Source organism: Emericellopsis atlantica, assembly GCF_019669845.1.
Source record: "Emericellopsis atlantica unplaced genomic scaffold F5Z01scaffold_2, whole genome shotgun sequence".
NCBI classification, from domain to species: domain Eukaryota; kingdom Fungi; phylum Ascomycota; class Sordariomycetes; order Hypocreales; family Bionectriaceae; genus Emericellopsis; species Emericellopsis atlantica.
Genome location: NW_025764704.1, coordinates 951,887 through 974,605, shown reverse-complemented (window position 1 = coordinate 974,605; position 22,719 = coordinate 951,887). Strand labels below are relative to the sequence as shown.

The following is a 22,719-nucleotide window of genomic DNA, read 5'->3' as shown; positions in this document are numbered from 1 at the left end:
GATAAGGTTCAACTTATTAGGCAATACCACGACTCGCGCTTCAATCTGGAAATTATCTATCGTCATGAATAAACCGAACCCCGAGCGCCAGTGGTGTTGCGCCAAAGGCGGAGAACCCTCGGGTCATACCTATGGGAGGCGTCTGGGCAAAAGTGAGGCCTCAGGTCAGCGATTGTCGCGGGGGAGGGAGGGCGAGTGCCACGCTTCAGCGTGGGTAGCACGCATCACAGTCAATAAATTCGCCTGCTTACAAAAGTACAAGTTATCATAGCATCCGACTGGAGACAGCGACGTTATCTCTTTGAGGCAGCCGATGATGCTTGTTCAACGGGGTGACAGTATTTTACCGTGCAAGCGCCAAGCGCGGACAGCAGTATCGGCCCGCCACGACGGGTGGGATTGGTCAAGTAAATTTGTCGCCAGGGCGTGGCTAGCTGCGTTAGCGTCCTGGACCCCCAGAGCCCCTGTCCAACCCGGGATAGCGAGCGGCCATCCCGCGATCGACTGGTGTGGACGAAGCGGCTGACTTGTTGATTACTGCCTCAACGCCCACAGTGACGCCTGCGAGGTCATCGTAAAGGCAGGAAGGAGCCAGGCGTCTTCGACCAAAGTACCTCACCTTACCAACAGCTTGAAGACTGGACACTGCATTCAGGCTTCACCAACGACCGGCAAGCACCACCGTCGGCGCCTTAATTACCCTGCCTGCGCACTGACTCGGGACCGATTCCGCCACCGCCAAGTTCACCACCATCCGACTGGACTCGCACAGTCGCGTGGTCTTACACTATCCAACACACTTATCGGACTGACACCCTACCCTCGGAATGGCGCCTCATCTGCTGCCTACAGCATGACCTCCCGCACACCATTGGGGGCCCAGCAGCGGCAGCCTCAACAAAGAACGTTGAGCAGCTCGTCGCTTGGCTCCCAGCGCCCAACGCCCCAGCCGCGCTCGATGCTGCACCCTTCGTCGCCGATACGTAGAGAGGCCGAGTCGAGCGAGGCGATGCAGCAAGGCGCCAACACACCGAAACGCGGCGGCTCCAGGCTACGGTTGGAGCTCACGACGGAGCAGGCAGTGGGCGCTGCTGTCGCGGTCGAATCGCCACAAAGCCTTGCGTCCGCACGGGCGCTGTCCACCCTCGACGGCCACGACATGGCACATAGCCCGGCACTGTCACGGGCGTCGCAGCAGGAGACAGACAACCCTCCGTTACCCATGCCGAAGCGAAAACAGCATACCGCGCAGACATCTCACGCTCGACAACCACCACAACCACCGCCACCCACAATGACCACAAGGAAGGATGGTCGACCGAAACCATATGCTATAACGACTCCCCCCGAAGCCCCTCGGCTAGCGACCCCATCGAATAGAAATACACATATTGCTGGAGACTTTTTTGGAAAGGGACTGTACTCGGGGCGCGCCGACTTCTTCCCTTGGACAGGCAAACACCTCGAAGATGAATGGACACACCAGTCGATCGCCAAGGGGGTGTTCGAGCGATACAGTGCCACCGAGTCCTCGTCGGGGAAGAACCCCATCTATACCGCCATCAAGGGCCAGAAGACCTCGCTCAACGCGCTCTCGACCATCTTTATGGGGGTGCTGAACCAGCGCCGGCAGCGGGGCCAAGTGACGGCGCCATCCACGTTCAAGCCGCCTCCCCGGGTCACTTTGACGGACACGAAGAGGGAGGTATGGCTAAAGGACCTCGCGAACCCTGCGACGTCATTGCGCCGACTCAGTAGGACGATTCCACACGGCATCAGGGGCCGAGCGCTTCTGGACCAGTGCTTGAACAAAAAGGTCCCGACAGAGAGAGCCGTGTGGCTGGCCAAGTGCGTGGGCGCGAACGAGATGAGAGCGTTCAAGAGAAAGGGCGTCAACGGAGCACTGGTCATCGGGAACGAGGTCAAGTGGATCAGAGACTGGACCATCTTCGTGGAGCAGTTCCTCGAGTGCACAATGCTGGCGGCCAGCGATGACGACTGGAAAGCCAAGACCCTCTACGCCGTCCGGCTGGCCACCGGCCTCTACGCAGAACACTTGGTCGACCGGGAGCATTACCTTGAGTGGATGATCAAGGGGCTGGAAAGCAGCGGACACGGGAAACTACCCATGTGGATGCTCATCTGCCGGATTCACTGGGATGATCTGCTGCGGGCGCGCAAGTCTGGCCAACGTCTTGTCGCCGCCTTTTTGCACCATGCGCACACCATCGATACCGACCCTGACAAGGACGTCATGGCGCAACTAGCGCACCAAATCTCCTCGACGCTCCTCGAACTGATGAGCACGGCCCCGGAGAGCTTTGTACAGCCGACAATCTGGCCCACGTACAGGGACAGTCTGAAGTCCCACCTGCCCGTGGACGATGAGCATCTCCAGAGAGTTTGGGGCAGCATCAACAGTCGCAACACACGACTCACCATATGCGGGAGCTCATACCCGCCCGCCGGTCGCCAGCGGCTGATCAAGTTGCTGGATGCCACACTGCACAACGTGTCGGTCTCGGACTTTGCGGCAAAATGCTGGGCGACAAGTGACGACAAGGCTCAGGTCTTCAAGACACTACTGGAGTGGGCTACGTCCGTCCACCGACCACATCTGAGCAAGAACTACGTCGCCACCACACTTATCAAAACCTTCAAAACTTGGCTGCCAAGGGCAGACTTTGACGTGACGACACCACTCCTCGACATACTGGACCGAGTCGAGAGCGAGGAACAACACCGCAAGCAAGGCATCTACCATCTCGTGGCCGAGCTCATTCGAGACCGGTCGTTTTCTGTTTCCCAATATTTCCAGTGGCTCATCGCCCGCGGCGGCGTTCGCAGCGATGCCGACCTCGACGCGCAGACCAGTCCCTGCGGCACGCGCCTGCTCATCGAGCTGCCTCTGGCGTGCATTTCGGACAAGCTCAGAAGGGAGCGAGTCAACTTGCTGCGAAAAGCCCGCAATCACACGGTCCCCGGCGAGGAAGAGGACATTGCGATTGGAGTGCGCTGCGTGCGGCTGATCCTGGGCTTGCCCGTGGGCGCCGACGTGAGCCGAAAGCTGATGACCTTGAAGAGGTTGACGAACAAGATCCGGGCGAGCAGCCGGACGCTCAAGTGCGCCGTCAGCGCTCACCTGAGGGATGTCATGGTCGAGATGAGCATGTCGAGCCACCCGGCCGCCGTGTCCACGTTTACGACTGTGCGGGCGATCCTCGAGGCGACCGAGGACTATGCCGTGCTGTCCGACGTTGTCAAGTCCTGTCTCAAGGCCACCGATGCGGAGCTGCTTGCGGCGTGTGCCAACACGATTAACGCCAATATCACCATCTTCTTGGCCCTGGCCTCCGCCCACGAGTGCTTCACCGTTCTCATGGAGCGCCTGCGAGCCCATGGGCAGCAGGGCGTTGTGCCGCGGCCGTTGCTGGCGGCTGTGTGCCACCTCGCTCAGCGTCTGCCGGGACGAACAGAACTGGCGAGTCAGCTGCGCCAGGATCTTCTCCAGAGCGACCGGAGCAATGCCATTGACGCGTGCTCGCCCGTGTCGGACAACATGATGGCGACCCAGGCTACGTCTGGCGAGGTCGACTTGTCCGACGAGATTGATCGACTGCTGGCGAGCGGGAATAGAATCGACCAGCCCACGATGAATCGGCTGTTCCGCACCATTGTGCCGCGACTCGAGGGCGGATGGCACAAGCAGGACGACACGCGACGGACATTTGCTTCGCTTCTGACCAAGATGCGCGTGTTCGATCCGCAGCACTTTGACAGGCTCATGTCCGACTGGATCAGTCACGTCCGGACGCTTCCGTCACGCGGGCCCTTGTTGGAGCTGCTGCCTCTTCTGGTGGTCATGGGCTGTGTGCCGTTGCCCGCGCTTCTTCAGACGGCCAATGCCTCGCCCCCAATGACCGCCGATGTATCGAGCCAGGGTGAGGGACCAGGCGCGGCGACCTATCTCCAGGAGCTTCTTCAGCTGCTTCTGTTGGCGTTGCCACGGTCGACCGTTCTCGACGCCGAGGAGGCGTACCAATTCAAGATCCACCAGGACTCAGCCAAGTCGGAGCATGGCAAGGCCCTCCTCCTACTCATACGCAACGCTATCGCCGAGTACGCGGCCTGTGTAGGTCATGCGAATGTGGCACTGCCGTTGGCAGATAAGACTATGGAAGCTCAGACCCTGAACGCACTGAGTTTGCTCGTGGTAGCAGACTCGCCAGGGGTGAGCGAGGCCCTATGCATCAAGAACATCCCAGGCGAAGCAGTACCCATGGTATCCGAACTCACGACCAAGCTGCTGCTGCCCGACCGTGCCCATGACAACACACAGGTCTCGTTTGACCAGATTCTTGGACTCGCCTCTGAGCTCACCCTGCCATTCTGCCAGCTGAAGCTCGAATTCGACCTGTCCAAGGGCGAGTCGCAACCTGTGGCGAGTGAGGACCCGGCGCCGTCGCGCTTTGACCTGTTCGCCAACGCCATGGACCGCGCCATTGAGGCCAACAACATCACCTGGACCAGCATGCTTCCCTGCCTGAGCAGTGACATCTCCCAGCATCTCAAGAGCTTGGCGCACACGCGGTTCCTGCGGCTACTGCCGTCGCTCAAAACCTCCGAGGCCAACACGAACGACCAGGTGCATCTGGCGGAGAACCTGCTCGGAGTGATTGAAGCGATCACGACAGGGCAGACGGGGCTCAAGGCGGGCCAGTTGACCAACAACATGGTCGAGAAGCTGTGCGATTTGTGCGAGATCATTGCCAGCAAGGACTCCCAGACCGAGAGCCTACGCCGCGACACGCTTGCGCATTGGCTGCCTGCGATGCTCCGCCTGATCACCCTCCAAGGCATGTCGGCCGAACCAGTCGTGACGCCGCCGCCCGCTACGACCGGGCCTCTCCGGGTGCCAATTGTGAATCACGAAGCGCGGGCGCGCACAGTTGTGGCCCTCGGCAGCCTGCTCCTCGCGCTCGACAACACCCGCCCTCTCGCGACCGCTCTATCGCAACACGTCTTTGACGTGGCCCTGTTGCTCGTCGACGCGCTGCCGGACGACCTCCGCCACCAGTGCGCCCGCCACCTCCTGCTGCTGCCTGGGTGCGCGGCCAGCAGCACACTGTCGTCCGACCCGCGACTCTACTACGTCCTGAGCACGCCGCGGCCCACAGCATCGGACAACCTCGTGCTCTCGCACCGTGAGAAGCCGACGACGCCGCAGAGCACGGGGGCGATGCACCGGGGTGCCATGGGCGCCATGTACGGGATTGGGCCGCCGGTGCCGGAGCGTCTCACGCCGTTTGTGATGCGTCGATGGGAGATGCTGAGCGAGTCGACGCCGCTGGTGGGGGAGAATGACACGTCTCTGAATTTGTGTCTTTTTGAGTCGATCAAGATTCAATGATTGTATGAGGAGGGATGGGCACGACTGCATACGGAGCTGTGTACTTTTGTTTTCCTTTCGTTTGTCTTATGAGCGGGTATTATGATCATTCACGGGGCATTGTATCGCATTAGCCATGGCGTCTTGGGCGTAGGTACGATTAGAGCAAATGAGGTATTACGTTTACATGTTCCATTCAAGTTGACGCTGCATCGGCTACCAGACAAATACAGTCTCGCCCACTAATCCTCATCAAAAATCTGGTACGTGTTCTGCAGCAGGGTATCGACGACCTTGATCTGCCAGCCCGCATCTTGAATGGCCTTGGCGGGATCCGTGCCCATGAGGGTGGGCCCAAAGATGAGGGCGAGGTTATGCGAGCTCATGCGGTTCACATGTGCATTCTCAACGACGCGGTGGAGGTGCAGACACAGCGCGCGGAGGGTGGCGTAGTTGGGGTCCGGGAGGGCGTTGATGATGGCGTGGATGGAGTCGCGACGCTGCGTGTCGTCGTCATGCTTGGCGGCGGCGACGAGGCCGTCGTGATTGTCGGCGGTGAGGACGGGATCCGGGAGGTCGCGGAAGAACTGCTTGAGCAGGCCGGTGACGCTGTTGACGTCGTGGAAGAAGTTGTCCGGGTCCTGGAAGTTGAGGGCGGGGCTCTGGCGCTCGCGGTCAAACATGGCGCGCAGCTTCTGGATGTGCGCCATGGAGCCGGACTGGCGGTAGATGCCCTCGGTGCCGAGGCCAAAGAGGTCGACGGCGCGGATGCACTGCTCGACGACGGCGGGGACGGGCACGCCGTCGCGCTCGTAGAGGTGCGCGAGGTGGACGCCGAAGACGGGGTTGAGGGCGGCCGAGGGGGTCGTGGTCGTCGGTGTGCCGGCGGCGGCGGCGCTGCCTTGGCGTTCGTGGGCGTTGAAGGGCGCGGAGGGAGGCAGTTGGCCGACGCCAGCGCCACCGCTGCCGCCTTGGAAGGGCAGGGCACCGAGTTGGGGGGCGTCCTGGCCGCTGAAGCTGCGTTGGTGCTGGTGCGGCGGCGGCTGGGCAAACGGTCGACGGGGCTCGTGGCCGCCTGGCGACATGCTCTGGCCCATGGGAGGCGGTGGAGGCGGTGCTGCTGCTGCTGAGGAGGAGGACGGCGGGGGGATGGCGACGGGGGCGGGCGGAGGAGGGCCGCCTTGGAAGTGTGAAGGGGGTTCGAGGGTCTGTCTGTTTGTCAGAGGATGGATGTCCAGAGGGGAGGATTCTAACGTACAGGGTGCCGCTCGTACTTGACGTCGCCTGCATGTGCAGGGACGCGGGCGTGGTGGCCCGCCAGGAAGTCGTCCAGGTCCCTCTCATTGTCAATCGACAGGACGGCGTGTCGCAGGCTGCGCGAGGCAGGATGGTTGTCGCCGCCGGGCCCTCGCAGCGGACTGACGCTCAGTCCGTTGCTGAGGAGCAGCTTCTCGTTAAAGGCGGCAAACTTTTGCATCTGCAGGCCCAGGCCGGCGTCGAGCTCGCGGACGTGGTTGCGGATCTGGTGGACGGCGTCGGGCCGCGTGGTGGTCTCGAGCAGCTGCTTCTCGCCGCGGTACGTCTCGACGGCCTGGCGGTAGTTCTGGTCGGCGTGCTCGACCTTTTTCTTGAGCTCCATCTCCTGGTCGGCGGCCGACTTGTTCTTGAAGGCGTTGAGGACCTTGCCCGTCTGGCGGCTCTCGCCGGTGCGGACGCGCTCATAGTCCTCGGCGAGGGTGTCGAGCTTGGACCGGCTCTTGCGCATGGCCTGCTCGAGGTCGGCCACCTTTTGCTCGGCGGCGAGGCCGTTTGTCTTCCAGGTCTTGCGGCTGCGCTCGGCGGCGGACGCGGCGTCGACGAGGTCGTCGTGCATCTGCTGGAGCGAGGCGGCAAAGTGGCTGCCATTCTCGGCCATGCGCTCGTGAATGTAGACCATTTCCTCGTAGGCCTGGGAGAAGGTGCCGGTGCGGTGCTCGGGGCGGCGGATGCTGTCCTGGGTGGCGCGGCAGACCTTTTTGAGGCCGGCGGCATTGTGCTCCTCAAGGTCGGCGCGCTTCTTGAGGAAGAGGGCGAATTCCTGGGCGGTCAGTTAGTGGAAAGTTCAATCCAGATTTAGGGGCCTCCCACCTTGGCCGACGCGATGCTCTGCTTGAGGCGGTTCAGGAGCGTCGCGATGCCAATCTCGGAGGACAGGACGCCCTCGACCTGCTTCTGCACCTCGGGTCGGGGGGCGCCTGATGCTGCTGATGCTGCTGGTGCTGCTGGTGCTGCTGGTGCTGCTGGTGGCTGGCCTGCCGGGCTGTGAAGTGATGCGGCGGCATCGCCCTCGCGCGCTGGTCCCTCGTTCGTCTCCGAGTCGGCGGTCGCTGTCGTCCGCGCGGCGTCGATGCTCCCAGCCGGGTCGCGCAGGTCGAGCGAGGGGGGGAGGCTGTCGTCGGCCATCGGGGGGTCTGTGGTCGGGGAGTTTTTTGCAGTCGAATAGCTGTCAAGTCGGGCAATTCGAGTTGGTCTGGCAGTGTTCGTCGATGTGTAGTGTGGTGGTCAGAGTGATGTGGCAATGGAAAGATAGTCGGACGTTGAGAGGATTGGAGCTGGTTCGACCTTGAGGCGCAGCGGCGTCGCGTCCAGCGTCAAAAAGTGAGGGCGCCCCTGTTAGGGACCCTGGCTGGCATGCAACTCTACGGCATTTTGGGCAGCAAAAGAACAAATAATTAATTACTCGGAGATCACTTCAAAGTATTCGTGCTTTTACTCAACCAGCATAGAACTCTCATGTTCGGGCGCTTCAGCAGAGCTCTATAATTAGACCCGACATCGGCAGATACTTGCAAGGGTAGAAGATCAATATCAAACAAGTCCGTCCTGTTAAAGATGATATGATACGAACCCCTCAACTAAGGTAAAAACACAGTAAGTATGAGGCCCAATTCGGCCAAAGCTGTCAGTCAAGACTTATTGATATAGATCCCTGATGATGAGAGCCGTCCGGTTGAAGATATAGTATAACTTCCTCGACTGTAGTAAAAAACCCCAGCAAATATGAGGCCTAATATCTAACTAAAGCTGTCAGCCAACAGTTGTTGGTATAGTTTATACGAATCTTTTGACTGCGGTAAAAAAGCAATATATATGAGGCCCAATATCCGCCTACAGCTATTAGTCAAGACTTGTTGATATGGTTCCCTGATACAAGAGCTGTCCTATTGAGAACATAATACGACTCTCTCAACTAGAGTAAGAAAGCGGCAGGCATGAGGCCCAATACTCGACTATAGCTGTTAGTCAACACTTGTTGATGCATGTATGCTTCTGTTCAATATTTGATCAAAGCTTTAGTCAATACTTATGGGTATGCGTTTGTTCTTGTATCCCAAGTGTCCTATCTGCTGCCGCTTGGCCACACTCGAGGACATGTGGTGGGCATCTCCAGGACATCAAGGGATCGAGAGCGGACATGGCGATCGACAAAGTTGGACAATCACGGCATCGACTCTGTTTGTAGATAAGCCGGTCCATCTGGGCGTGTTTGGCGAGCGCCACACGGCTGACAATGAAGCGTCATGACTGCGTCTTCTCGAGGACATGAGTTGGCCAGATCGCTTCAACTGCCCAGTCCTCTCGTATCAAGACAAGTCGATGCAGTGACATCTGGAGGTGTTGTTGTGCCCTCGGCGCCCCCTTTATCGATCCTTTGCGCTTTGCATGCTTGCTTCCAAGACGCAACTCTGCGCTCGTCCCTCCCCGGATAGTCACAGAGCCGGCCAGGCGCCGAAAGCCAACCAGCATGACCCCTTGCGTGCATCTGAGCACGGATCTGGCAGATCCGCCGACTTGGACTGGACGGCTGGCTGGACTAGCGTCGCAAGCGACATGATCGCGGGTGCAGGGGACCATGCAGTGCAGGAGTGGTTCATGTGAGGACGATCTCCAGTGGGAGGCGGGCCAGTATTGGGGCAGGCGGATGCTGTGAGAGACAAGTGTGCTGAGATCCAGCTGGTGCCATTTTGTCGAAACCTCGCTTTATCAGCGAACGAGGCGCATCTTTTGTGGAATTCTTCGTCATGAATGGTCTGAGCGCCCCGGCACTTTGTGGTGTTTGATGGTTCGTGAATCGTGACGAAGACTGGAGGCGAAGCCAGTCCACGGCAGGGATGGAGAAGACAGTGCGTCGCACCGTCCGACAGTAGGACCATGATGGAGGCGGCGCTTTCGGCAGCCGCCCTTGCTCGAATGCGCTTGTTGGTCGTAAGTAAAGAGGGCTCATGCGAGGGAACGCAGAATTGTTCTCCATGTCTTGCGTGAGGCTCGAAGTTCCCGTGTCCGTCGCTGCAGTGCTGAATGAACATTGTTTCTTGCTTCTTCCCCTCGGGCACTGGAGGGCCCTTGCCGGGCCTTGACTGTCTAGGCTAGACTAGAGCAGCGCTATCCGCGGGCCGCTGGGGCACAGTGCGGCTGGTGGCCTGCCACTTTCATCGCCTCCATCCAGTCGCGACTGCCGCTGCTTCAGTGCTTCACGGCCAAGTCGAATCAAACCGCACAATCTTGACGAAACGAATGCACGGTCAGCACAAACAAACCTGCTGGCGTGGACTGCCCACGATACACGACCGTTTCGACCACACACGATCGGGCGGGGGCCAGCCATGGTGGCTTGGGGAGCCAACTCATCACGCAACCCTGTCCGCCAGCAACTCCACGTCGATTGGGTGGATCTCCAGAGTCCGACTCCAGCATGATTGCTTCTCCCAGGTCATGCCATCCATGTCCTCTGCTGCCCACTGCCGGGCGGGGCCATACAGTGCATCCCATCCTCAATCAAACACGCCGCCGCCGCCCGTCCGTCGATACGGGAGTGCTTCTTTACTTACGATCGAGTCGGATCCATCTTTGACTCTCGAGGCTTGCTTCCCTTACGCGCGCCACTCCCGACACCCCATTAAAGACGCCCGTTGACTCAGTCACTCAACCTCGGAACGACCCAGACTGGCTGACGTCCGAGAGTCACTGTCTCAAAGTCCGCTCGCTTCCACTCTCGCTCTCCTGAGCCCCAAGTCCTAACACCACCAACGACCGTCCTCGAAAGACGCACCACGAAGCCCGTCCTCGACATGCGCGAGCCTTGACGCCAAACTTGAGAGCCGCCGACGGACCACACCATGGTGACGCTGGCCACACCACAGCCGATGGCGGAACGCCCCGAACTGAGCGACGCGGCGTACTACAACCAAGTCCTGCGCCTGCCGATCGAAAAGTCCGAAGACCACATTGACGACGAGCTCGTGGCCCGCGCGCAGGCCCTGGGCATCACAACTACCCTGGCCAGCCCGACCGACAAGCGCTACACATCGAGCGCCGAGTCCGCCTCGTCCACCGCTCCGACATACCATGCACGCACATTCTCGACGGGGTCGAGCGACTCGGCGGGCACCGCCCTGACAGCGCAGTCGTCCCTATCAAAACCAGACACGATCCTGGCGCCCGAGCGCAACGAGACAGCGCGACGCACCCTCAACTTTGCGCACTACGACAAGTACCTCGCCCAACTGGGCAACAACCTGGACCAGCCCAAGTTTCGCAAGCAAGCGCTGGTCGACACCTCGTCCAAGTCCCTCTTTAGCGTGTCTACGAAGCGCAGCCTGGCGAGCGTCAAGTCCAACATTAAGAACCGCATGCGGTGGCGGCGCCGGTCGATACAGCCCTTTGTGCCGCAGCTGTCCTGCGTGTGCTGCCGGGATGACTTTCAGCACACGAGCAAGGCGCCGGCCCTGCATACCCTGCCTTGCGGGCACACATACTGCGCGCACTGCCTGCGGGTGATGGTCAGCCAGGCCGCGCACGAGGAGGACAAGTTTCCGCCGCGGTGCTGCACGCAGCCGATCCCGGGGGCTATCGTCAAGGCCATTTTGACGCGCGACAACCAGCAGGCGTTTCTGAAAGCCGTCGTGCTCTTCTCCACGCCATGGGAAGCACGTATCTTCTGCCCCAAACCGGACTGCGGCGAGTTTATCCCACCCCGGCACAAGGTCGATCCGAAGCGCCCATTTGACGTGACCTGCCGCCAGTGCCGGACGCGGGTCTGCGTCATGTGCAAGCGAGACGCGCACCCGGTGGGCAAGACGTGCCCGGAGGACTATGAGCTCGAAAAGGTGCTGGAAATGGCCGAGCAGTCCAAGTGGATGCGTTGCTACAAGTGCCGGAACCTGGTGGAGCTCGCGCACGGGTGCACGCACATGACGTGCCGGTGCAAGGCGCAGTTCTGCTACATCTGCGGCGGGGTCTGGGATGCCACGCTGGGGTGTCCGAACGTCTGCAGCGGCGAGGAGGAGCTGGAGAGGCGGCGGGCGGAGGAGGAGGAGCGGTCGGCGGAACTTGAGGCGGAGAAGATTGCCCAGGAAGCCGCCACGGCGCAGCAGCTCGTGGAGCGAGAGGAGGCGGCTGAGAGGACCAGGGGAAACGCCTCGTACCAAAGCCTCCAGGCGTCACAAGTGAGCGAGCAGCGCCGGTTCATCGAGTTTGCGTCGAGCACGACGGCCAGTATACGGAAGCGCCACGAAGAGCGGCGGTGCGCCCTCCACGAGAAGCACGCGGCCGAGGAGGAGAAGATGCGGGACCGGCACGGCAAGACGGCCATCCACCTCGAGGACCGGCAGGTGGCGGCGGAGATGGAGCTGCGGGCGTCACTGGAGCAGAGCGAGCGCAGTGTGCGCATCCGTCTGAAGCACATGGAGGCGTACTGCGACGGGCTCGGACGGAACCCCAGCGCGCAGATGCCGCACCGGACGGTGACGGAGCGGGACCTGCGTGAGCTGGGGCAGCAGTATAACCTGCGGGACAACCTGGAGCGGCTGCACCAGTCCAAGATCAACGTGATGCGGGACCGGCAGGCGAAGCGGATGGAGGAGCTGCAGGAGCGGCAGCAGGCGGAGCTGGTGAAGCTGGGGGCGAAGCGGCAGGAGGAGGTGGAGGATCTGGCGGCGCAGTGCGCGCACGAGATGGATGCCGTGACGGCGCTGTTTGGGGTGCGGAGGGCGCGACTGCAGAAGAGGTGGGAGCTGGCGATGGAAGTGCTCTGCAAGGAGCTGACGGAGCGGGAAGGCCAGGCGTATGCGCAGCTGCCTACGCCGGCGTGGCCGGTGGATGTGGAGGAGGAGGTGGTGGTGACGCCCACGGGGTGATGGCGATGGTGATGGTGATGGTGATGTGGATGACGGTGTAGACGTTTCTTACTGTACACGGTTGAGCATGCATACCCTTTCGTTTGTCGACTATAGTCGTGGTGGAAATACCCACTGGGGAGGCCAGCACATCATGGGCATGGAGTTTTGTTTAGATAGTGGTTGAATAGGATAGAGCTGGTCAGCAATGTACGTTATAATGATTGTTATATGGTCTACCAAGATGCGGTCATCTAGCTGTCTCATGAATGATCGCGCTGTAGAATTATGATCCTGTCGAGTGAGTACGGTGGTATAGAGCTTGAATCTTGCGTTTGTCACCAGCATTCAGAACAACTCATTCACGCCATGGCACATGTATGACTCACACCAGACCTTTGCAATTTCTACAGTTCTTCTTTCGACCCCATATTCTCCGCGACGCTCTTCAGGATGCCCACGCGCTTTTTGGCGCCAAGCCACTTTAGCAAATCCTGCAACGGGCCGGTCACATTGGAAAAGGTGGCCTCGCCCGTTGCCGTGTACGACCGTTGTACCTTTCCGCCCCTCGCTTTGCCCCCCTTGCCCTTCGCCATGGGCTTCGGCGCATCCTCCACACCGTCCACAGCACCCATGACGTGAACGTCACCGACGAGAACCAGGCCGCACCGTTGCCTCGTACACATGACGTTGAGGCGGTTGCGGTTGGATGTGAATCCGGCCGTGCTCTGCCTGGTCGTCCCAAGCACAACACAGACCAGATCGCCCTCTTTACCCTGGTACGAGTCGACGGTGGCGGCAGGAGGCACGCCATCAAGGCAGCGGTATTTGGCCTGTTTGCGCAGCATTTCCAACACGCCCAGGTTTGCCTTGTAAGGGCAGATGATCACAAGCTGCGACCGCTCGATGGTCTTGCCCTGACCCTCAATCCATTGCACAAACTAGGCCCAGAAGTCGAGGGCACGCACGCACTGCTGGGAGTTTGATTTGCCGTGCGTGACCGGGTTTGTGTATGTCGACGTCTCGGGGCAGTGTAGAAAGGCTGGGTATAGGCGGTCGGCGGGCGCAGGCTGGATAGTATCGAACCTTTGGCGCAAAAACTGGTCCAGCAGGATGCCGAGTGCGTGTTGCTCTTGGTCAATGTCGCACGACGGGGCATAGACAAGGTCGACGTCTGGGTAGATGATAGGGCAGATGGCATCCATCATACCCTTCGCCATGCGGTACTGCTTGACCAAGACATAGACAGGCCAGCCATGGGCTTTGAACCACTGCATCGCTGACACTTTGCCGTCCTGGAAGTGGCGGTTGAGATAGCGCCCTTCGGCATCCTGGTTGCGCTCGGTCATCACCGTTGGCTCCAGTTGCTCATCTGCACAATAGTCAGCCTTCTCCATTCGTGTGTAAGCATAGACAGTTATGAACTCACCGTCACCTGCCATGACAATAGGAAGCGAGGAATTGCCCCAGACACGGGTCATATCGGCGCGCTTCATATTGGCCGCCTCATCAACAGCATAGCCTGCTGTGTTCAGCCGTTTCCAAGCCCAGTGCTCGCCCTTGTTGCTCATGGCCGGTGTTGAGAACACAATGTCGGCCTTTTTCAGCAGCATCTTCATGTACGTCTCCAAGGATTTTCCGGAGATGTTGTCGTCAGCCACAATGGCATCCCAATCTCGAGCCTTGATTGCGTCTACCATGGCCTGCCCACCGTGGACGGATACAAGCTGCGCCCGCAGTTCCCAGATAGCTTCAGGATCGGTTTCAACGAGTTCAGGAACGGCAGGGGACCCCAAGGCCTTGAGCACCCAGTACGCCAGGGACAAATGAAGCTGCCAGCGATTGTTGCGACCAACCTGCCAAGGGAAAAGCTCAGCCTCGGTAGCATCCGGGTTCTCGAGGAGTCGACGAGCAGCTCGGACATTGTCATCGGCCAGACGACCGCGGACGATAAAGCGACGCACGCGATTCTCGTCACCACATTCTCCCTCTCGGCAGTAAGCAACAGCCGCAACATCGACACGGTCGGTACGCTCGACAAAGTTGTTCACTGCAATGTGTGTTGGGCCGCTGGCGTAGACCTTCTTGACGCGGTCGGTCAGGCTGAGCGTGGCAACCGCCACACGAGTCGTCTTGCCGTATCCTGCTCCCTAGAAGTCATGTCAGTGGAAATCGATTTGAATGCATTGATTGATGATACTCACAGCCGAGATAATGGCTATGCCGAGGGGTACTTGAGCCATGTGGCGCTCAAACTGCGCCTGGTCATCCGCGTCGACCTCACACTGAAGAGCAGCCCAGTAGAGACTATCCTCAGGGAGGAGATCCGCTGTGGGGAGGCTCCATTCTCGCTCGCCAAGAGAAAGCGGCTTGAGCGACATGGAAGCGAGTTTCGCCTCCGGACTGGTGTCGAGCAGGGAAGGATTGGCAGCCGCCAGCTGAGTGCGCCAGAATCCACGGCCAGACCAGATTTCGCGATGCCGGGCCATGGCAAGCTTGAGCTCTGCAGTTGGCGCGTCGTGCTTGAACGTCTGGATCGGTGTCGGCATCCGTTTGTCGACAACACCGTAGGCCAGCGGGTTGGTCGGCATCCCGCCTTCGCGCAACTCCCAGACAGAGTTGACCAGCTGCTCCGCGTCCCCGAGTTGCGGATCCAGTGCGATGGTCACTGTGTTCCAAGACCCGCGATCTTTGTTGAGGGCGGCGTCAGCGACGGTTCGGGAGGCGAACTGCGCGAACTTCAAGGGGGGGTCCTTCTCCGTGAATCCCTGCGGACACCCCGTAATGTCCAACACGAAGTCATTCTCCTGGATGCCATGGTTCTTGAGGACTGGGATGGCATTGGGTGCCTCAATGACGCGGGCGCCTATGAAGTGTTTCCTGGCATCTGCGTCCTTGCCCCAATTCCAGACATTGAAGTCCAATGGGACAGTCAGATCCTCGGTGTTGTCGAAGAAGCAGAGACCGGCCTGGTCCGTGTCCTGGTTCTGCAGTCGTGACCACGACTCTGCGAACTTGGCTCTGAAGAGATTGTCGAGCTTGAAGAGACATAGAATTGCTCGCACTCGGGATACTCGGGGCCCTTGGGCACTGCATGAGCCGGGCGCTTCTGGCAGAAGATGTTGATGGCCTCTTCAGCAACCCAGTATTGATCTTGGACGACAGCTTGCGATATGGCGGATACATGTGCGTTGTCGTCGTCGAAGCGCATGCATAGTCCAAACTGCTCTCCCTTGATGTACTCGCTTGACTCTCGGTATCTGGCAATGCTCCAGAAGTGCTCCTCGCCGTAAGGGAACTGTTCGACCTTCTCAAGCTCCAGAGCTTGGGTACACTTTTTGAGGAAGCCATCAGCATTGTTCGATCTCTTGGCTGTGATGTAGAAGTCGGGCCCTTGCAAAAAGTCGAGCAAGCGGATATTGGCCACCGACTTGTCGCCGTTCAACCATGCTTCGCACTGGCTGTCCTTGTTCTTGTACGGCATCCCCCAGTTGTCGACCTCGACTTGAGCATCTCCCTGAAGCGAGAAACGGACGCGAAGATACTGGCCCTTGATGTAGCCCTCGAAATCCTTCTCTGACGCAGCCTCGGCCGAAATTGCCACATTGCCCATAGGCATTCGGACGTGTAGATCCAGGAATTCAGAAACGCGAGCCTTTCTCTGGGCGGTTTCGACTATTGACAAGATACTATTAGCATACTGTGCCATCGGGGTAATGAACCAGTCAGTAGGAGTCGAACTTACAACTGTGACATGTACCGAAGCCGTCTACCGCACTCCCACGAGGCAACCGCAGAGTGAAGCCAAGCCACGGCGACTGACTTGGGTTGTGCGCAGATACCAGCTTTGCTTCGATGCCGGCCGGACAGGGCTTGCCGAGATTGGCACCACCAATGATACGCCCGTCCTAAGAACCAACATGAATGATGCAGTTGTCGTTCCAGGACAAGAGCTTCTCCAGGTCCTTTTTGGTCAAGACCTTGGGGTTTTCTGGCCGAGTGGAAGCCTGGCTAGGGCCGTTTTTGCCGACGTTGTTTGATTGAGACATGACAGGTTGGGTCCAGAACTTCGTGTGGTGAAGACTGGCTGATCAAGACTCGACTCCAAGAACCCCTTCGAGGCAACAAGTTGCTTCAAAGATTGTCCCCCCGACTGGCAGGGTAGACTGGGTTCGAGGAAGTCAAACGCCGTGGAGAGTCCTCCGCAACCGAGCGCGCAGACGCGAGTCTGGCACAAGGTTTCAACTATGCCGCAACTGCGGACACAACCACTGCCAATGACGGGCTGCAAGCAGCGCAATCAAGACGTAATTGACGCCTCTACTGGAGAGGTTGTCTGTGGATGTGCCGAGCTTTGGCGCCCCTATCTAAGCATTAAAGAAATCACGCTGGAGTTCTCTAGTAAAAAGGGTCCACCTGACCCAAAGGCGCAAATCTGATCGTCAAGGGGAGGCTTGTCACCACGAGTAGTGACGCGCGACGCACAAGAAGTAGATTGAGTGTGAAGGTGTAAAAGAGGAGATTTCTCGGACCTGGCGCCATGACAACAAGGTAAACTGAATGTGAGAGGGCCTGGCGTTGCCCTGGTCACGAGGTCACCCCACTCATCTGGTCTATATCTTCCTAGAATTAGCCGGGCTCGAGTAAAAGAATCTCCGTGCCGGTAAACTCGTCTACACACAATGTGAGGTGAAGCCCTGGCTGTTCTAGGTATGTTGGTGGTGCGCGCGGAGCTAGCCATAGCAGGATGGATGGAGGCAAGCCGGCTTGTGTTTGTGAGTCTCGAGCTCCACACATGGACTTTGCAGGAAGGAATACATGAGCTGGATGGTAGATTTAGATGCAAAACAGAATAATTGGTGCAGTACTATAGCATGAGAGCTGCAGAGAGCTTGTAGCGAGCTATCAATATGAATTGCATGGGCCGGGGTTGACAGAAGTCCAAATAGTGTGGAAAAGCAAAAGGCAGAGGCCATCACCTTGAATTTCTTGTTCATTCATGTTCGATTGCATCGATCGGTCAATTCTCAACCTTACTAAATCAAATAGTCTGCCGTTACCGATGTGCAACATATGCTTTAAGAGCATATGCACTTGCAGTGGGAGGAAATTGGAGGGTTGGGTTACATGTCCATCTGTATTAACACCTAGCAAGTGTGCTCGATGTTTGTCTGGAGCTGCACAACATATTGGCCTTTCTGTAGGGACAATATTCACTAGTCAATACTCAACAGCGGAGCAGAATGAAATCTGTGGGTGATTGATATCGCTCCCTTAATGTGTTTCAGGGGACGCCGCCAGTGGCATTATTTACTTTGAGTGGCTACAGGGTAGTTTCGTGGACCATCTCAACACAGTAGTGGTAATGTTTGATTTGCCTCATGTCGCCGATGTCAATTCAAATGAGACCCGGTTCTGAAATGTCCTTCATTTATCAAGACATAGATACTCGGCGGTTTTACAGTCGACATCGGCGTTGGAAAACACTGGTGAGTGGTGACTTGGGCATAACAGCGTCGCGTGCTGCAACAACTGGAGCTCGTCTTCGGGATAGAATGCGGTCAACCAACAACTGATTAGTGATTACTGGGGCACACACCGGCACAATCTTATACGATCTCTGTCACGGACAGGCTCCGTATTTTGTACTCTGTACATATAGTCTGTGTTCTGTACCCGTTGCTGTTGCCCATACGCCAAGTACTACTAGACTGTGATCGCCAATGCAGTGAGAGTATCAGATCCACTCAAATGCATCGAGTCAGCCGCATCTCGAGAAATGACTGGCGTGCGATGGACTGGCGATCTTAGCCGCGCGATAATTGGCTCGAATCTAATACCCCCTGCCAAATGCGGCATGTTCAAGTTCCACTCTCAACTACACATCAACGAGGGTGGTGCCAGGCCGAACTGACAGTGGTACGCTCCAAGGACATACGCTGATTGCATAAAAGACACAGGGACCACAACTGCTGCACAAGCACGAGGGAATGGAAGTCCAATCTGCTTTGGGACAAGGCCTGAGACCGGGGTGCGAACTGGTGTGTGGGGCCCATCCCATGAATCTTGCTCATGAGCCAAATCCCACTCCTGGCAATAATGAAGAAGAATTGACTACCAAAAACAATGTCATAAGAAATACGGATCTCATAAAAATTCTGTCCAGTTTTCCACGTTCTGAAAGCTGCAAAACTGAGGGCGGTACAGCGGTTCAAAGTTTGGGAAATGTGAATTTCCCGAGTGCCAGGCCCAACGTACCTTCCCAAACCGTCGTGCCTTCCCAAGTTGTCGACTCTCAAAAACCTGGGTGATCAGAATGAATTGTATGTAAAAAAAAGTATAGAAACACGACGATGGTCTCATACTTGGTCTTGTTCCGACCATCTTCCCACCCTTCTGTCGTGTGCTGTCTCTGTGTCGTGCCTCCTGCGCCGCCATACTCGCTCTCGCCCTCGATCACCACCACGCTGCACCATAGTGGTGCATCTTCAGTCTCTTTCGCCGTGTCAGGTAGCCTCGCGGCCGCCCGACCCTTGTCTCCAGACGTGTCGTTGAGAGATCCAGCCTTGGTAAAGGACTTGTGGCTAGTTGACTCCTCTAGTAGGGGCAACTCTTTGATCTGTCGCGGGCAACCGCTTCGATCGGTCGCAGGTTCCGGACCCTCGGTCTGGTCCACTCAAAGCGAACGAACTAACCGTTGAACCTAGTTGACCTCTCCAGTAGAGGCAACATTGTTTCGTCGTGGGCAACCACTTCGCTTCGGGTTCTTCGGTGTTCTAGTAGCTAAGAGTCTCTCTCTCCGCCTCTCTCCCTCTCACCACCACCATCAACACCTCGAGAAGTCCGATACAATGGATTCAAGCAAGAGTACCCCTCCCGCCCCCCTGACCGACATGGTCAACGAAGCACGGACTCGTCGTCCAGCAGGAGCCGCGTTGCCGCAGACAACGCCCAAAGTGCCGTATCAGACACCACAGAGTAAGTTGTGGGCGGGCTGTTCGTGTTATCCAGAGACTGACATGTTTTGCAGCCGTCCTCAAGAGACCCCTGGACACCGACGACAACGACGACAACGATGAAGATAAGATGCCCGTTGTGCGTCGTCGTCGTCGCAACAGACGGATAGTGGTGGAGGATGACGACGATTCCTCAGAGGCGGCGCCTGTGCCCATGGATGACTCGTAGGTGGAGACACCAGCGGAACAAGGAGTTGTGGCACCCGTCCCATCGCCCACCGCCCACTGTAAGTCTTGTTGCATGGCTGATTTGAATATGTTTCTGACAATCCGACAGCTCCCGGCCGCTGCGAGTCGAAGGTCCGACAAAAGCTGGAAGGCCTCACCTTCGACAATTATGAGGAGACTTGTCGCCGCGAAGCCGAGCAAGCTGTGGCCAGGCCTGCCGCCGGTTCCACCACCCTCGAGGCTTTCGACAGCGAGCTCGCGGAAGATGCGGACTTCGGCCTAGCCGTAAACAATGGTCGTTTCGATCCATTCGCCTGCGTGTACGAGCTTCCTCGTCAGCCGGGTCGTGCTTTCGAGCCTGTCGTGGAGAATGGACCAGGTACCTCAGTACTGGCCGCCGGTACCTACTGGGTTTTCCACGCGCGGAACAGCCTCGCCCAGCCAAACGAGGTGGACCGACGATTCTGCGGCATCAGCCGAGAGAGTCTGTCCCACAGCGAGGCGATCCAAGTCTGCCGCAAGATGTGCGACGCTCTCGACCGCTGGCCCGACATGGATCGCATCTCCAAGCCCAAGGGCAGCCTCGGTGGACCCAGGATGCGAACGACCACCTCGCTGTACAACGCCGCCTTGGCAAGCGTCCTGCCCGACAAGCCTCTTCGTCTCGGCCTTACTCGGTACGAGGAGAGGAAAGACGGTAGCAAGAGCCTCCGGTCGTACGTTGACTTCTTTGATGCCAACCTCAAGCATCATAGGGCCAAATTCTGGCAGTCGAGGGTCAGCGAGGACAACCCTGTGCCAGTTGTCCCAGACACTCGTGCAGTGTTCGAGAAGGACCCGGCGCTGCAGAAGCCATCAACCGGGACACTTCTGGTTGACTTGTCGGAGGTGCCCGAGGCTGAGCACGCCCAGTTCAGGCAGGCTAAGAGCCGGCAGAACTTGGTCATCTCGACCTGGACGCGCACGCAGCCCGTGATCAACGTGGCCAAGGAGGTCACGGCGTTCCGCGAGCGCAAGATCAACGCGTACGAGAGAGGCCAGACGGCGCTGCAAGGTGTCGAATACATCGCCTGGTTCTCGAGATACCGGCGTCGAGATGGCAACGTCTGGTGGAACTGTCGCACTCACCTACGGCGCATAGTGTATGCGTCGCGCCTACTGTACAGCGATCAAAGCGTGGCGCCGGCGCACATGACCATCAAGTCGCCGCACTACGGATGGTGGCTGCGCGTGAATGAGGTCAAGGTCAAGACGTGGGCGGATACCAGAAGCGTCAAGGCCACACAGGTTGCCATGGCCGCTGAGATCGATCGGATCAATGCTCAGATCGAGACGGAAGGCCTCCTCCTCGACATCTGCACCGTGGACGGAGGATGTGCGTGCCAGCATATGTGTGGTCAGTGTGGCGAGCAGGTCAATTGCAGCGACCTTGCCATGTGCATCTACTCGGCCATGATGTCGTGTGGCCGTTGCATCTCAAAGCGGGCCGGGCACAGGGCAAATACGCCGTTTGTGATCAGAGCTGTCGCGCGAAGTGTCCTCGGAAGCGCGTACCATGATGGTGTCCGATTAGGCGCTAAGATCCCGTCTCGAGTGCGCGCAGATCTGAAGGCCTGGGCAAAGGATCGGGACTTTGCAGAAATCAAGTTCCATGATGGCGCAACGGGGAACACTCTTCCGTTTCCCATTCATGAGCTGCACAGTCCCTTCCGGCCAAGCGTCGACGCCGTCTTTCCGTTGGCTCTGCACGATCGACAACCCGGGACATACATCCATACTGTCGGTAATGTGCTGGTGATGCAGCTTGCGTTCAACTACCTCAAGCACACGCATCTGCCGATGCTGCTCACCAAGGTCGCTGAGCACTACCGACAGTACCTGGGATTGCGGTCGCTGGCTGACGCAGGCGACAATGACGCTCGTATTGGTCTGAGTTGCCTGGAGACGAGGACGATCAGGGACTGCCGGGAGCTCGCTGCGATCCGCCGGAAGCTGCCGTACAAAGGATCCGCGCGGATGAGGCTCGACATGAGCCATGAGCAGCTCGAGTATTTCCGGGAGGAATGGCGGTCTGGCAAGCTGCACCCTGGGACGCCGTCGCCCGTCCAGCTCCAGTGGATCCCTGCCCCCCGCTCCGCCGACATCAAGGCATTCACCGGTTCGTGGATCCAGAACAGGGAGAGCGTCAGGCGGATTGTGGCGGAGATCGAGTCTTGGACTGGCGTCAAGCTCCCTCGGTCGGACGATGGCTGCCCTTACTTCGGTCACATTGCGACAAAGCCCAAGAACTGGTCGTGGATGCAATGCTTCCGTCTCATCGTTTGCAGGTGGCGAAGGATGCACGACTGGTGCAATGGCTGCTGGGTCACCGTTGATACGGTCATCACCATCTTCCTCGAATGCATCTTCCAGGTATGCGTTCGGAAAATGACCATCCTCGACGGTGACCTGCTGGTCGATATGAAGCGCAGCCGTAAAGCCAAGTACGCCGAGTTCCTGGGGCTGCCGCTGAACGTTGAGATCCGCGACCCGCTCAACTTCGTCGTGGCGCACCGAGTCCACGGTAGTCAAATGCGCACTGGATGGCCCGCCGACCCTCAGCACCTGGGCGACCGCGTCGATGAGGATAACAACATCCTCATCGAGACGCAGACGTCCAACTACTTCAAGATGGACTTTGACGAGTCGTACTACGACGTCATGCGCGAGGAGTTGGCCAAGATCCAGATGGGCCGTGAGTGGGTGGACGATCGGGTGCAGCCAAGGCAGTACGATGCTCGCCTGGAGAAGCTCGTGTACCGGAGCGGCCGCCCCGTCGAGGTCAAGGACGATGAGCTAGTGGAGGAGGACGTGGCCGAGTTCATGGAGTACGAGCTCGACGAAGAGGAGGAGAACGAAATGCTGCGGGAAAATGGCTTGGAAGAGGAGGGTCCAGAAAGCGACGATGAAAGCGCTTGAATTTTGCTCCGAATTTCTTTTTGCTGAATTTTTT

At 58.4% G+C, this 22,719-nt stretch overlaps 5 protein-coding genes across 5 annotated transcripts; 3 read left to right on the top strand and 2 right to left on the bottom strand.

The window, feature by feature from the left end:
* Positions 1-689: 689 nt before the first annotated feature.
* F5Z01DRAFT_209802 (uncharacterized protein) lies at positions 690-5,737 on the top strand. Its single transcript, XM_046258144.1, has one exon. It carries the CDS (start codon positions 854-856, stop codon positions 5,408-5,410), a length of 4,557 nt encoding a protein of 1,518 aa, XP_046122567.1. The 5' UTR covers positions 690-853; the 3' UTR covers positions 5,411-5,737.
* F5Z01DRAFT_208895 (RhoGAP domain-containing protein) lies at positions 5,246-8,257 on the bottom strand. Its single transcript, XM_046258136.1, has 3 exons — positions 7,517-8,257; positions 6,648-7,466; positions 5,246-6,597 (listed from the first exon to the last, which is right to left on the bottom strand). The coding sequence occupies exons 1-3, from the start codon at positions 7,829-7,831 to the stop codon at positions 5,632-5,634; spliced, it is 2,100 nt and encodes a 699-aa protein (XP_046122566.1). The 5' UTR covers positions 7,832-8,257; the 3' UTR covers positions 5,246-5,631.
* Positions 8,258-10,371: 2,114 nt separating this feature from the next.
* F5Z01DRAFT_209143 (uncharacterized protein) lies at positions 10,372-13,024 on the top strand. The gene has a single exon (XM_046258140.1). It carries the CDS (start codon positions 10,546-10,548, stop codon positions 12,562-12,564), a length of 2,019 nt encoding a protein of 672 aa, XP_046122565.1. The 5' UTR covers positions 10,372-10,545; the 3' UTR covers positions 12,565-13,024.
* F5Z01DRAFT_632715 (AAA domain-containing protein) lies at positions 12,951-16,252 on the bottom strand (the record flags this gene model as incomplete). Its single annotated transcript, XM_046261881.1, has 4 exons — positions 12,951-13,484; positions 13,512-14,693; positions 14,748-15,564; positions 15,609-16,252. The coding sequence occupies 4 exons, from the start codon at positions 16,250-16,252 to the stop codon at positions 12,951-12,953; spliced, it is 3,177 nt and encodes a 1,058-aa protein (XP_046122564.1).
* Positions 16,253-19,394: 3,142 nt separating this feature from the next.
* On the top strand, positions 19,395-22,685 carry F5Z01DRAFT_632713 (uncharacterized protein; the record flags this gene model as incomplete). Its single annotated transcript, XM_046261880.1, has 4 exons — positions 19,395-19,521; positions 19,574-19,638; positions 19,729-19,786; positions 19,837-22,685. The coding sequence occupies 4 exons, from the start codon at positions 19,395-19,397 to the stop codon at positions 22,683-22,685; spliced, it is 3,099 nt and encodes a 1,032-aa protein (XP_046122563.1).
* Positions 22,686-22,719: the final 34 nt, after the last annotated feature.